The sequence below is a fragment of the Coregonus clupeaformis genome, chromosome 37 (genome assembly GCF_020615455.1).
Source record: "Coregonus clupeaformis isolate EN_2021a chromosome 37, ASM2061545v1, whole genome shotgun sequence".
NCBI lineage: Eukaryota > Metazoa > Chordata > Actinopteri > Salmoniformes > Salmonidae > Coregonus > Coregonus clupeaformis.
The window spans coordinates 8,544,885-8,559,997 of NC_059228.1; the positions used below are offsets into that span (position 1 = coordinate 8,544,885).

Here is a 15,113-nt window from a genome sequence, read left to right on the forward strand (position 1 = left end):
TTTCCACTGGTCTAATGTCCATTGCTCGTGTTTCTTGGCCCAAGCAGGTCTCTTCTTCTTATTGGTGTCCTTTTAGTAGTGGTTTCTTTGCAGCAATTCGACCATGGAGGCCTGATTCACACAGTCCCCTCTGAACAGTTGATGTTGAGATGTGTCTGTTACTTGAACTCTGACACATTATTTGGGCTGAAATTTCTGAGGCTGGTAAATCTAATGAACTTTTCCTCTGCAGCAGAAGTAACTCTGGGTCTTCCATTCCTGTGGCGGTCCTCATGAGAACCAGTTTCATCATAGCGCTTGATGGTTTTTGCGACTGCACTTGAAGAAACTTTAAAAGTTCTTACAGTAATGATGGACTGTCATTTCTCTATCTTCTGTATACCCCCCCTACCTTGTCACAACACAACTGATTGGCTCAAACGCATTAAGAAGGAAAGAAATTCCACAAATTTACTTTTAAGAAGGCACACCTGTTAATTGAAATGCATTCCAGGTGATTACCTCATGAATCTGGTTGAGAGAATGCCAAGAGTGTGCAAACCTGTCATCAAGGCAAAGGGTGGCTATTTGAAGAATCTCAAATCTCAAATATATTTTTATTTAACACTTTTTTGGTTACTACGTGATTCCATATGTGTTATTTCATAGTTTTGATGTCTATTGTTCTACAATGTAAATAATTTAGAAAAACCCTTGAATGAGTAGGTGTGTCCAAACTTTTGACTGGTAGTGTATATATTTCCATTGTTTCAGAGTGAGGGATGTTTATTGGCTGCCATCAGGAAAAAGTACTAAATTGTCATAAAAGTAAAGATGCCTTAATAGAAAATTACTCAAGTCAAAGTGAGTCACCCAGTAAAATAACACATGAGTAAAAGTCTAAAAGTATTTGGTTTTAAATATACTTAAGTATAAAAAGTAAATGCAATTGCTCAAATATACTTAATTATCAAAAGTAAAAGTATAAATCATTTAAAATTCCTTAAATTGTGCCATCTGGTTTGCTTAATGTGAGTTTAAATTTACAGATAGCGAGGGGCACCTTCCAACACTCAGATATAATTTACAAACAAAGCATTTTTGTTTAGTGAGTCTGCCAGATCAGCGGCAGTAGAGATGAACAGGGATGTTCTCTCAATAAGCGTGCAAATTGGACAATTTCCTGTCCTGCTAAGCATTCAAAATGTAACAAGCACTTTTTGGTGTTAGGAGTAAAAAGTATGGAGTAAAAAGTACATCATTTTTTGGGGGGAATGTAGCGAAGTAAAAGTTGTCAAATATACATAAAGTACAGATCCCTCAGAAAATGACTTAAGTAGTATTTTTTAAGTATTTTTACTGAAGTACTTTAGATACCCTGGCAGCAGTGGTGTAGTCATGTTACAATCTCACAAAAGGTCAGTGCTTGCTAGTGGCATACTCATTGGAAATACTATACATATTAAAGTGTTGTAGGCTATCTCCATTTGCATTCTGGCATTTGGATGGATCATCATGGATCATGGTCCACAGGGGGCACTATGTCACAGGCACATGCATGCATGTACACATACAAACACACACACACACACACACACACACACTGAGTTCCAGCCATAAATGCTGCTGCAGATGGTGGTGGGCAGACGGCTGTCTAATTGGGAAATGCTGCTCTCAACAGTGAAGCCGACTGCAGTTAAAGGAACAAAAGAGCTCCACTCCACCGTAGACTTAACCAGAGAGAACACAAGATTTAGAGTTGAAACACCACAATTAGTGTCTGCGCTGAGGGAGCGTATATCTGTACCAGTTAATGGCAGATTACCAGCAGCACATAATGAATGCCTCGGCTGACGTTGGTGCGGATTAGGTCATCGCCTTACTCACGCGCTACAGAAATAGCCTAATAGCTAGCGCTCCTCGCTTTTCTCCCAGCTAGTGCTGCCAACAGCTCCCCAATTTCAGCCAAAACAAATAGATTTTATTCTATTGCCCTGCTTATTGTCATTCAAAAATCAGCATATGGAGTGAAGGTGTGGGAAGTCTGATGTAAGTGGTGCCTTAGAAATATAATATATTCATTCTATTTATATATGTGTGTGTGGTACCATCTTCATCGAGAGAAGGACATCTTGAGACACTGGTTGTTTCAGAGGGGGTAAACTTGAAAACTGGGAGCAAGTTGTCGTTGGAGTGCTTGCAAGGCATGCATCGAATATTGGGTTACTCTGAACTACTGCTAGTCTGACAAGCCAGGTTCCACATAATGGTGAATGACAAGTCCATTGTCAAGATGGCGCCGACGATGGTCAAATACCTCACAATCAAATGCCGACCCCATTATCTCCAGAGAGAATTCGCAGCTGTTTGTACCCCCTCCTCCCCCATCAATGACTTCGTGGCCCCACACGACTCCAACTCAATCATCAAGTTTGCTGACGACACAACAGTGATAGGCCTGATTACCAACAACGACGAAACAGCCTACAGGGAGGAGGTTAGAGCCCTAGCGGAGTGGTGCCAGGAAAATAACATCTCCCTCATCGTCAACAAAAAGACTGAGCTTATCGTGGACTACTGGAGACAGAGGGAGCATGCCATCCTCATTGACGGGGCCGCAGTAGATGTGGTCAAAAGCTTCAAGTTCCTCTGCGTGCACATCTCTGAGGACCTGAAATAGTCTCGCCAAGACATTGAACCACTGGACACTTCCTGTTTCACAGTGTATTTAAGTTAAAGTTTTAATGTCACATGCACAAGTACGGTTAAATGCCTTTCTTGCAAACTCAACAATGCAATAATCAATAACAATGTATTTCTAGAAAAATATGAAATACGCAATAAAGTAGGTAAGTAAGCATACTATATACAGGAAATATTTAAAAAGTCAGTTCCAATACCATATTTACATGTATAGGGGTAAGGGAGATATGTATAGGGGTATGTCACGCCCTGGCCTTGAGAGGCCGGTCGTCTTTAGTTGGTTTGGTCAGGGCGTGAGAATCTATGCTGGAAATTCTATGTTTGTGATCTAGGTATTGTATTTCTATGTTTGGCCGGGTGTGATTCCCGATCAGAGACAGCTGTCGCTCGTTGTCTCTGATTGGGGATCATACTTAAGTAGCCTGTTTGCCTACCTTAGTTGTGGGATCTTGTTCTGTGTGTAGGCTTGAATTTGTATAGCCTGAGGACTTCACGTTACGTTGTTTTGGTATGTTTATTCTATAAAATAAACATGTTCGCATACCACGCTGCACCTTGGTCTGACCCGTCTCTCAACGATCGTGACAGAAGATCCCACCAAAAACGGACCAAGCAGCGTGCCCAGGAGCAGCAGACACCCTGGACACAGATGGGGAAGAGTTTTTGGACATGGGAGGAGATATTGGCAGGTAAAGGACCCTGGGCGAAGGAGGATGCCCAGGCTGGAGAGGAACACAGAAGGCGTCGGCCGAGGAGGAAGCCCGAGAGACAGCCCCAAGAAACATTTTTGGGGGGGCTAAAAGGGTGGTCGGGGATCGATAGAGAAGAGCCCCGACTACTGCACTCGTGGGGGCTCAAGGAGGAGTCCTCACTGGAGGAGGACTGGGCGTGGAGAGTAAAGGACTGGTACAGTCGTAGACCTCCAGCGCCGGTTCCCAGTCCGGTACGCCTCATGCCTGCTCCTTGCACCAAGCCAGTGGTGCATGTTCTCAGTCCGGTACGGCCCATGCCTGCTTCCCGCACCAAACCAGTGGTGCGTGTCTCCAGTCCGGCACGGACCGTGCCTGCTTCCCGCACCAAACCAGTGGTGCGTGTTCCCAGTCCGGCCCGGGCCGTTCCTGCTCCTCGCACCAGACCTGTGGTGCGTGTCTCCAGTCCGGCCTGGTCCGTTCCTGCTCCTCGCACCAGACCTGTGGTGCGTGTCTCCAGTCCGGCCCGGCCCGTTCCTGCTCCTCGCACCAGACCTGTGGTGTGTGTCTCTAGTCCGGCCCGGCCCATTCCTACCCCTCGCACCAGACCTGTGGTGCGTGTCTCCAGTCCGGCCCGGCCCGTTCCTGCTCCTCGCACCAGACCAGTGGTGCGTGTCCCCAGTCCGGCCCGACCTGCTCCACCGTTGCCTGATCCTGCTCCGGTCGGTTGCTCCACTCCGGAGCCAGAGCAACCCGATCCACCGGTGCCTGATCCAGCTCCAGACAGTTGCTTCATGCCGGAGCAGTCCGCTCCACCGGTGTTAAGTTCAGTTCCGGTCAGCGGCTCCACTCCAGAGCCAGATTAGTCCGCTCCACCGGGGTCCAGTGCAGCTCCGGTCAGCGGCTCCACTCCGGACCCAGAGCAGTCCGCTCCACCGGGGTCCAGTGCAGGGCTTGGTGCATCGCGGAAGGATTGCCGATCCAGGTCCAGATGTCAGCCCCTCTCCAGGTCCGGGGTCTCCCACACCAGGGTCCAGACAGGGCTTGGTGCATCGTGGGGGGATTGCCGATCCAGGCCCAGACGTCAGCCCCTCTCCAGGTTCGGGGTCTCCCACACCAGGGTCCAGACAGGGCTTGGTGCATCGTGGGAGGAAGGAGAGGGGAAGCATCGCGCCGAGGTCCAGACCAGACCAGGGGCGCAACGGGGAGGCAGAGAGGGAGTGGTCGTCACGCCCGGAGCCGGATCCGCCTCCGAGGCTGAATGCCCACCCGGACCCTCCCCTAATGAGTCAGGTTGGTGCGGCCGTAGTACGCACCTTTTGAGGGGGGGTCGTCTTTAGTTGGTTTGGTCAGGGCGTGAGAATCTATGCTGGAAATTCTATATTTGTGATCCTGGTATTGTATTTGTATGTTTGGCCGGGTGTGATTCCCAATCAGAGACAGCTGTCGCTCGTTGTCTCTGATTGGGGATCATACTTAAGTAGCCTGTTTGCCTACCTTAGTTGTGGGATCTTGTTCCGTGTGTAGGCTTGTATTTGTATAGCCTGAGGACTTCACGTTACGTTGTTTTTGTATGTTTATTCTATAAAATAAACATGTTCGCATACCACGCTGCACCTTGGTCTGACCCGTCTCTCAACAATCGTGACAGGGTAAGGGTACTAGGCAACAGGATATAAGATAAACCGAATAGCAGCAGCTTGCGGGTGTGTAGAGTCAGTATACACGTATGTGCATATTATGTGTGAGTGAGAAAATGGAGTGAGTGTTTGTGTGATGGAGTGACTGTGTGTGAGTGTGTAGGGCCCTGTGAGTGTACATAGACAGTGCAAATATTGAAATACAAGGTCAATAAAGATGCAAGGTAAACTCGGTCCGTGTCACTATTTAAATACTGTATCCCTGACATAGCTCATTCTAATACTTCTTCTACTGTACATTGTATTTTTGCTAGTTTATACACACCACATATTTATTTATATACTGTATTCTTGACATACTGTAGCTCACGCTAATATATATACTGCTGTACATATCAGTCTTACTATATCTTGTGCAAATTCCCCTGGTGTTCATACGTATAGATTGCATTTTGATTACTGCTACAGTGCTATTTGGGTTGTTAATTGGATTCATCCCGCCGTTCTTGTTTCTTTTGTATTTATTTTACAATTGAATAATTTATGTACTTGTTTGACATTTTACTGCATTGTTAGGAGCTAGTGACATAAGCATTTCGCTGTAACACCTGCAAAACTGTGTACGCGATCAATAAACTTTGACAAACCGTTTAGCTGCTATGTGGGTAGAAATGGCCAAAGGTTTACTTTTTGACCACCAGAGGGCCCTGTAGGTATACATTAGTCCAACTCCAACTTGATGTTGATGAGAGAGCAAGTCTCCTACCACCCCCCACCCCCTGCCCCCCCCCGCCCTCTCTCTAGTCCCTTCTTGTGTGACCTTCACATGTTCGCTGCTTGCAAAGAATGTTGCAAGAACCTGGGCTATTGAATAGCTTGTGTACTGTGCTCTTTCTCTGGCGCTTAATGATTTCAAAGAAATAATATATATATATAGAAAACTATAATGCGAGGAATGTCTTTCAAACATTGAAATGAATGTGGCCTTGTTTACACAAAACTCTATGGAGAGAATGTTAATTGGGTTTTACTGTATTCTGAAACATTCATCATTAGTGGCAAACATCAGTGTAGCAATATCCAGTAAACCACAACAACCCAAGAGTCCAGGGTTATGTTTATTAGGAACCAAACAGAAGAAAACAAACTGAAAGAAGGAAGGACTACCTGGACATAAGAAAATATAATTTTTGTTTTGCTACAATGTCCTAATGAACATGTCCCAGTCCTTCATTCAGGTATGTTTGCATGGTTCTCCTTATACCTCATACTGTTGCTTAGGGCTTATTCAGACTGGCGAGAGTTGGAGAAGGGTCTGTGGAGAGGTGCCTTACCTTTGTCCATGGCTTGGCAACGCTACATTCTGGCTGAGCAGCAATATTTACTGTAAATTTCACAGTAGTCAGTAAGCATGCTTTCAACAAACTAACTATTAATCAACTATGTGAGCAACTTTTCATAAATTACACTCCTGAATATTGCAACAATTCACAAGCATGTGCAGAAAATTATAATAGCATAATAGCACTCTAAATTACAAACGTTGTGTGTTTTGAATCACATGATGGACAACTTTAGCATTTTAACTAAATAGCAACTTTGCAACTACTTACTATGTTTTAACTACTTAGCTAGCACGTTACCTTACCCTAAGCCTAACCCTAACCCCTAGCCTAGCTAACGTTAGCAGCCTAGCTAACGTTAGCTGCCTAGCTAACCTAGTATGTTGGTGTGTGTGTATAAAAGAGGGAAGACATTTCTTGTTCTTTCTTAGTATGTAAAGGAACATTAACAAAGAAGTGAGCCTCCACCCCCTCAACCATCCAACATGTCTCCACCCACCTACCGTGCCCCCTCACGGAAACCATTTCTTCCACCCCCCCTAGCAACTAGGGATGCTTGTCAGCCACTCCCCTCCCCATAGCATCCCTTCCCCGTGGGCCTGAAAGCAAAGAAAGTAAAGAAATTCTGAAAATAGACATTCTAATTGTTTACAGACATAAACTATAAACCAGCCTATTTCGCGGATGAAGGCATCAGGTGTGTGTGCGTCTATGTCCACATGTGTGCATGTGTGTGTTCCGTTTGTTTTGAAGTTGCAATCAGGCATCTAAAAGGGAGAAAAAGAGAGGGTTGTTTGAAATGGAGAAAGCTGACGATTTAGTCTTTCTGCTTGTACTGGAGGTGAATGGGCACTGGGTTTAAGGTCTTGTAACAACTCGCTATCCAGCCGACAGAGTGACGACAGAATGAACGAGATGGAGAGAGAGTAGGAAAGATGGAAGGATGAAGGATGGCTCCATGCCCTGACCTCACTGTGTGTGAGCTGCAGTTGGTTTTGATCATTCCATCTCCTCAGCAAGAAGAGCGGTGGTGCGTTTGATTGGGCTTGAGTCCCACTTCCCAACATAATCTATCACCACACCCAGCTGCTGTCCACACCGCTAGGCTATTCCTCACCACGGTAATACGGTAACAAGCCCCTGGAGCCTGGCCAAGGGCCATCGGGCACAGTACAACCCAGTGGCCCACAGAAAGGGCCAGTGTACAGTACAGTGTAACTCAGTCTAGCACAGTTCAGTTAGTGATATGCAGTTCGCGAATGATTTGTTCTTTTTTAACAACTCTTTATACTAACTAGAGAGTCGTCATTCATTTTTCTGAATGGCTCATTCATTTTAGTTGTTCATTTGACCTGCTGGCCTCAATGAATTCTACAGCAGGATTAATGTGCACTCCTCCGATTACTCCGGAGACGTGCTCCAACAAACAACTGTCTATCATATACAGTATGCGCACAGGCAGCATAGAGAAGAGAAATACATGTTTAGAGCTGATAATTGATTGCGTGGTGCAACAATGAATGCAATTAATTGATTATTGAATGTTATGATTGTTTGGGTTGCTGCAGTTCGCAAATAATATTGTGCTTATCACCCTCACGGCAATCAAGCATTTAATTCTGCCAAGAGTCGTTCACAATCTAGTCCGGTTGCGGCCACAACTAGACCTGGTTTCGAATGTACCAATGAATAATATTATTTGTATGCCTAGCAATCAACAAATGTACATCGTTTAAAGCACGCTTTCACAAGCCTGTCACAAACGACAGCTCCAATAAGCCCCTTATGGTGAACGACGTGATCGAGAGAATCATGTCTCTTTCGAGTTTTCAGTTCATCGTTCACCGGTAGGGGGTCCTGCATGCTCTGGGCATTACTGACTCAAATGAACGAAATTAGTCAAAATGTGTTCTTTTGACTGAACGAGTCAAACATCAGTCAGTAAACAGAGACTAACTTCTCATCTCTAAGTGCAGTGTGTTACAGAGTGCGTGTGTGCATGTGTGTGTGTGTGTCACAGGCGTCCGGTGGAACCTTAATTGGGGAGAACGGGCTTATAGTAATGGCTGGAACGGAATCAATGGAATGTTATCGAACACATCAACCACATGGTTTCCATGTGTTTGATACCATTCCATTCACGCAATTCCAGCCATTATTATGAGTCGTCCTCCCCTCAGCAGCCTCCTGTGGTGTGTGAGTGTGTGTGAGGGAAAGAGGGCATATCTACATACCTACATATCAATAGTAATACCCCACAACTGAACCAGGCTTGATGCACAAACATTATACTGTTTTGATTGCACAAAGGGCTTGGTAATCAAGCTCCATAGAATCAATAATTGTTCTGGATGAACAGATCTCTGAGGTGTCATTAAGAAAACTAACTCTGCAGTACAATACCTGCTGCTCACCACATGTTACCGAACGGGGAAACCACTGAATATGAATGAGGGTTTGTTCTGGCTCCTGCCTTAGATATAGCTAGATATAGCTGGCTGGCTGGTTTGAGTAATTAGTGGGAGCTGGGTTCCCGTGGAGCAGAAAACCTGTTGTTTCTCCCACTGTGCATGCTAGGATGATGAATAGTAGGGTAGAACCATGAGCTACACTGGCTCAGGCTCTCAGTGGTAATGCTATGAGATAATAAGCCACAGTCTCTGCAGCCACTGACAAACTGTAAAATGAGATCACAGAAGGTCAGCGCAGTGCCGTATGTATGTGATAGTTGGGTAATTTGTCATAGGTAGGCATAGCTAAACGATTGCAGATGTTAAACATGAAGGCTTTATAGCAGATTTGATTTCCTTTTTTTTTATGGCAAGTACACTATATATTCAATATCTTACTACAACGTGACCTCTTACCTAGTTCTGGACTATAAATCAATGCCAGTATCTTGTCTGTAACCTGCCAGTACTCCATTTCTCCCTCCCTCAGCATGCAGTCCAATAGTTTTAGTTAAACGCTCTCCCAGATACTGAGATAATATGCTGGGCAGCTGTGCGACGAATAAAGCCCTCAAGATATGCATCATGTCTTGAATAAGGCAATGTGGCCCAGCGGGATGTGAAACAATGGCTTATTCCAGGTGACAGTGTGCTGAGAGGGAGTGAGGGGAATTGCATATGACGGGAAGCGCGTCTGGCAGCTCTCCACCATGGAAACACTGACAGGCAGGCTCGCCTGTCACAGTGCATAAGTGGCTCCCTGCACAGACGTTTACAGTAGAGCACCTTTTCTCTACCCACAGTGCTGCAGGGCAGGTCCAGCCCCTAGGGCTGCATTCACTAGCCCCAGTCCCCATACCTAGCCCCTATACCTTCTCCTAGCCCCAGACCTCCTACCTAGCTCCAGCCCTATACATTGCCCAAGCCCTCAGCTCCACATCTAGGCCCAGCCCCAACCTTATTTCCATGCCCACCCTTAGCTACCTAGCCCCAGCCCTATTCCCTTCCCTGGCCAGATATGTTAGCTTTAGGACAGTCCAGGTATCACTCCCTTTAGACTGCAGTGGGAAGACATCATTAGAGGGTGGCTAGTAGTGGCACTGTGGGAACAGACAACCCTCTGGGAGGTGGCGGGAACAGATTTGTCCTCTGCTGTTTAGGGAGTGGAGGGCTTTATCCAGAGTGAGCTGTGGATGTTGTTGTTCTTTAACAATCACTTTCTGCTTATTCAATCATGGCCATGGTAGTGGTTGATTTTAATATTGGGCAACAGTGAAGTGGGTTGAATAAAGTAATATTCAGTCAACAACCCTGCTGAAAAAATTAACTGTATAGACCAGCGTAAATGTCTAACTGGTCCAGGCTGGTCAGTACTGGTTGGATGCTGGTCAAGCTGGTCTGACCAGCATGGTTTAGCTGGTTAGGCTGGCTGACTAGCTGGTCAAGCTAGTGATGCTGGTGACCAGCCTTCGCTGACCAGCTTATGCTGGGGACCAAGCTGGTCCATGCTGGTCCAGCATGGTCAAGCTGGTCTGACCAGCATGATCTAGATGTTATGCTGGTTGACCAGCATGGTCTAGCTGATCAAGGTGGTCTGACCAGCATGGTCTAGCTGGTTAGGTTGGCCGACTAGCTGGTCAAGCTTGTGATGCTGGTGACCAGCCTTCGCTGTGTTTTTGCTGGTGCCTCCACTGTGTTTCTGCTGGTGACCAGCTTATGCAGGTGATGCTGGTGACCAAGCTGGTCCATGCTGGTCTATGCTAGTCCAGCATGGTCAAGCTGTTCTACAAAACCATGCCCAGGTAGCCCAGCGGTAAAAAGCGTTGAGCCAGTAACCGTAAGGTCACTGGTTCGAATCCCCGAGCTGACTAGGTGAAAAATCTACCTGTGCCTTTTGAGCAAGTCACTTGCTCCTGTAAGTCGCTCTGAATAAGAGCGTCTGCTAAATGTCTTAAATGTATATCATTATCATCAGCATGCTCTGTTGCCGCTTTCTTTTTAGAATAGTTTGTTTTCAATATATTTTTTGTTGTGTTTTTGCATATACATTGATTGATTAATTAATCTTATCTTTGTAACCTTTATTTTGACTAGGCAAGTCCGTTAAGAACAAATTCTTATTTACAATGACGATCTACCCGAGACGACGCTGGGCCGATTGTGCGCTGCCCTATGGGACTCCCAATCACAGCCGGATTGTGATACAGCCTGGAATCAAACCAGGGTCTGTAGTGACTCCTCTAGCACTGAGATGCAGTGCCTTAGACCGCTGCGCCACTCGGGAGCCCATAGATGTTTCTAAACTAATCTGTTAGTTGGACTTATTGCACCCATTACTGAAATGGTTGTTCCAGTTTAGATGGTTTAGGTAGTGTCATTTATTAATCTTTCTAACCCTGGCAGTCATTCTGAATGCAGATTGTGGGTGAATACAAGTTCCAATTCTTGGATATCCCCACTCTGACTGGATTCCAATAGGAATAAAACATCACTTTGCAAGCTGACTTGATGCTAGTTTTGCTGGTGACCAGCATGGCTGGTATGCTGGTGACCAGCTTACTTACCAGTGTCCAAAACACAGCGAAGGCTGGTCACCAGTGTCCTAATCTCGGTTAACACATTTACATTTACATTTTCGTCATTTAGCAGACGCTCTTATCCAGAGCGACTTACAAATTAGTGCATTCACCTTATGATAGCCAGTGGGACAACCACTTTACAATATATATATATTTATTATTATATATATTTATTATATATATATATATGTATATGTATGTATTATAATTTTTTTTTGGGGGGGTAGGGGGGAGGGTAGAAGGATTACTTTTATCCTATCCCAGGTATTCCTTAAAGAGGTGGGGTTTCAAGTGTCTCCGGAAGGTGGTGAGTGACTCCGCTGTCCTGGCGTCGTGAGGGTGCTTGTTCCACCATTGGGGTGCCAGAGCAGCGAACACAGAACTAAAGTATTATGTAAGTGGTCACATGCTCGATTTAATTTCTGGGTCCATACGTGTTAAGAGAAGAGAGAATGAGGATCTGAACTGGAACGAAGAGCTCCATCCTCTCTCTTTGTTAGTTACGGGCAAGTCTATGGACCAAATGTTCCCTCCCCTTCTGAAATTCGAAAGATGCTAACACCTGCGAAATTGTGATTTGTCCAAATAACCAGTGACGAAAAAACCAAACACCGGAACTAATACTGCTCGATCTCACGCATCCTATTGTATCATGACAGATCTATGGTACCATTTATGTTTACGTAGTCTGTCCACGAGGGATTACCAGTGTCCATAACACAGCGAAGGCTGGTCACCAGCAAAAACACGGACAAGGCTGGTCACCAGAAAAAACACGGCGAAGGCTGGTCACCAGCAGAAACACGGCAAACCAGCACTAGTTCCAGCATATGCGGGTGACCAGCATGACCAGGCTATGCTGTTCTATGCTGTTTTTTACAGCAGGGAAGCCTGTTGTCAGGCGGCTAATGATTCTGTGAGTTTGTTTAGAGAGCCTTACCATGACCTTTGGTGTTATTTGATGTTTATGCAGCAGAGCAGTTGTTTTGACTGGCATGGAGGAATCGACCTCTCCCTTAGTTTATTTTCCTGACGAAAGTATTTGGGAAGACTTTTAAGGTCAGTAGGATTCAAATGTTGTGGCTGTTCAGTCTATCCAGTATTTTTAATCCTAGTCGTCCTGTCCTAGTCCTCCCGTCACTTGGCCTTGCTGTTGATCCAGAACAGAAAACTCCTCTTATTTCTACAGTCACACTTGGTCCTTTCACCTACCCCTGCTGTCTTGATTGAAATGTTCCAGGGTGAATGTTAAGTATATTGATTTGAGTGAGGATTATGACCCGGTAAAACAAGATGAAGTAGTGTGGCCTCTGTGTTTTGGCCCAGAGCCAGGCGCTTGCATATCTCAGCCACTATCTAAATATTTTTCAGCGAGTGAAATTACACCATATAATTAACCTAAATGACTCCTGATATGCAAAGGAGAGATCTGAGGGGGAGATGGAAGGAAAAATGAGAAACACAGAGTGAGATGAATAATGATAACCAAAAGAGAGGAAACACTTAAGACAGACTTGCATTCTATTAATTACTGGAAAGCTTTGTCAGGTAAAAGAAAGTGCCTTGGGCCTATGCTAGCTTTTCATGATAATCAGATGGGAAGACCTAAGTCCATACATTTTTTTCTTGTCTTCTGTCTCTACAGATGTGCTCTGGACTGGCTGTGATTTCTCCTCCTCCTCATGCTCAATGGCAGACGAAGACCACCACTCCCTGCTCCGTTCATGTGAGCTTTGATTGCAAAGAGATGGCTCTGATCCACAGCTAAACCTGATCCACTGCTCTCCTGTCTCTGACCATCTTCTCTCCTCTATTTCTCTCCTCGTCACCCTCACCATGGCCTGCTTGTTGGTGTCAGTGTTCCTCCTGGTTCTCCAGACTTATGCTGCCCCATCAGAGTTTGTTCAGAGTCTGGATCTGGGCCCTGGACTCACTTCCAATGTCACTCTGTCTCCACCCCCGGGGACTAGCAAACATGCCCCCCACAGCATTATCATTGGGGTGCGCAAGGGGGGGACACGTGCCCTGCTGGAGATGCTAGATATCCACCCTGAGGTCGCTGCCGCCGCCACAGAGGTGCACTTCTTCGACTGGGACGAGAACTACGCCAAGGGCTTTGACTGGTACCGTGAGCTGATGCCCTATTCCTACCCGCACCAGATCACAGTGGAGAAGACGCCAGGCTATTTCACCTCTTCCTTGGCGCCAGAACGCATCCGTGCCATGAACTCCTCCATCAAGCTACTGCTGATCCTGCGGGACCCGACTGAACGCGTCATCTCAGACTACACCCAGGTCTACTTCAACCGCCTGGAGAACCACAAGCCAGTGCAGGCCATTGAGAACCTGCTGGTGCGCAGCGGAGCTCTCAACACCCGCTACAAGGCCATCCAGCGTAGCTTCTACGACGTGCACATGCATAACTGGCTGCGCCACTTCCCTCTGGAGCAGATCCACATCGTTGATGGGGACACTTTGATCCGGGACCCCCTTCCTGAGCTGCAGAAAGTGGAGCGTTTCCTCAACCTGCCCCCCAGGATAATGTCGTCCAACTTTTACTTCAACCAGACCAAGGGGTTCTACTGCATCCGGAGTGAGGGGCGAGAACGCTGCCTGCATGAGTCCAAAGGGCGTCCCCACCCAGCCGTCAATGGTACCGTGCTGCAGCAGCTACGCTCCTACCTCAGGGAGCACAACCGTAACTTCTACCGGCTGGTGAAGCGCTCCTTTGACTGGCAGTAAGGCTGTTCACCCCTCTTCCCATGTGGACTAGTTCCCCCTGGCCCACAGAAGACTTAGGAACCCCTGCCCTGTTTATGGACTGACTGACCAGTGTTATAGGGGCAAAAGCACTTTAAGAACTCTGACACCCAAACACTCCTGTCAATTGCCTTTTACTCTGCTCTGGTGTCAGCAGAGCAGTTCCACATTTCCAAAATAAAGCAAGAACTTAAAATATAAGCTAACATGGAAAAATCAGCAAGCTTGATAAGTCATTCTCTGTACTGTACCTAACAAAAGTGAAGTGATGCAGATTGCGGCAAAACAATTTTGTGAACCTGATCAACTTTTTTTCTTCTTTGTTTGATATTCTTGTACTTGATAATAAATTGTTCTGCTTAAAAAATGTACATGTGGAGCGGGATCTTTTTCTCCCTTGGTTCTTTGTGCTGCCCTCCAGATCCTAACCGGAGTTGTTTAGGGAGCATGCTAAGGTAGACTGAGGCATTAGGATAAGCCTTTGATTCACTGCAGTGGAAGAAGGACATTAATGCAGGGAAATGGTTGCCCTAAGCGCCACTTTAGTATTACAGAAAACACTAATGGTTTGGACATTGAAGATAGTGCCTGCAGCAAAAGGGGTCGAATCACAAGAGTCAGCAAGCTGAAGTCAGAGCTCTTCCTGTATTTTAGCACTGCTAAGTGTTCAGCAGTTTGAACAGGCTGTAGAGGCAGTCAGTAAATAATATGAGCATTGTAGCAGTTCTCACTGGAGTTGTGTGATTATTCAATATAAACAGCAGAGTAGCATATTACTATTTACATCACGGTTATTATCCTCATTGATTAGACTTTAAAGAGGAGCCAAAGCTAGGGAGACCACTGATGCTTATGTGATCCCCCTTCTGTCTGCTGGCTCTGACAGAGGCTGAATAAGCGCTCCCACCCCCAGGGGGAACAGACATCGATGCTGGTGGCTTTATCCCTGGCCAGCTGGAATAAGGGGTGT

The 15,113-nt window shown here is 46.0% G+C and overlaps 1 protein-coding gene across 2 annotated transcripts in view; it reads left to right on the forward strand.

Moving 5' to 3' along the window:
* Positions 1 to 14,514, forward strand: part of LOC121553671 (heparan sulfate glucosamine 3-O-sulfotransferase 1) — a 33,478-nt gene extending 18,964 nt beyond the window's left edge. The window contains exons 1-2 of one of the 2 annotated variants that reach the window (XM_045211430.1): positions 11,694 to 11,777; positions 13,029 to 14,514. In XM_045211430.1, the coding sequence (XP_045067365.1) occupies positions 13,220 to 14,125 (906 nt within the window). In that variant the 5' untranslated portion in view covers positions 11,694 to 11,777; positions 13,029 to 13,219 and the 3' untranslated portion in view covers positions 14,126 to 14,514. Of the gene's footprint in view, positions 1 to 11,693; positions 11,778 to 13,028 lie in introns of those variants that run through there. The other variant, XM_041866963.2, reaches the window with a different exon arrangement.
* The last annotated feature ends 599 nt before the right edge of the window (positions 14,515 to 15,113 follow it).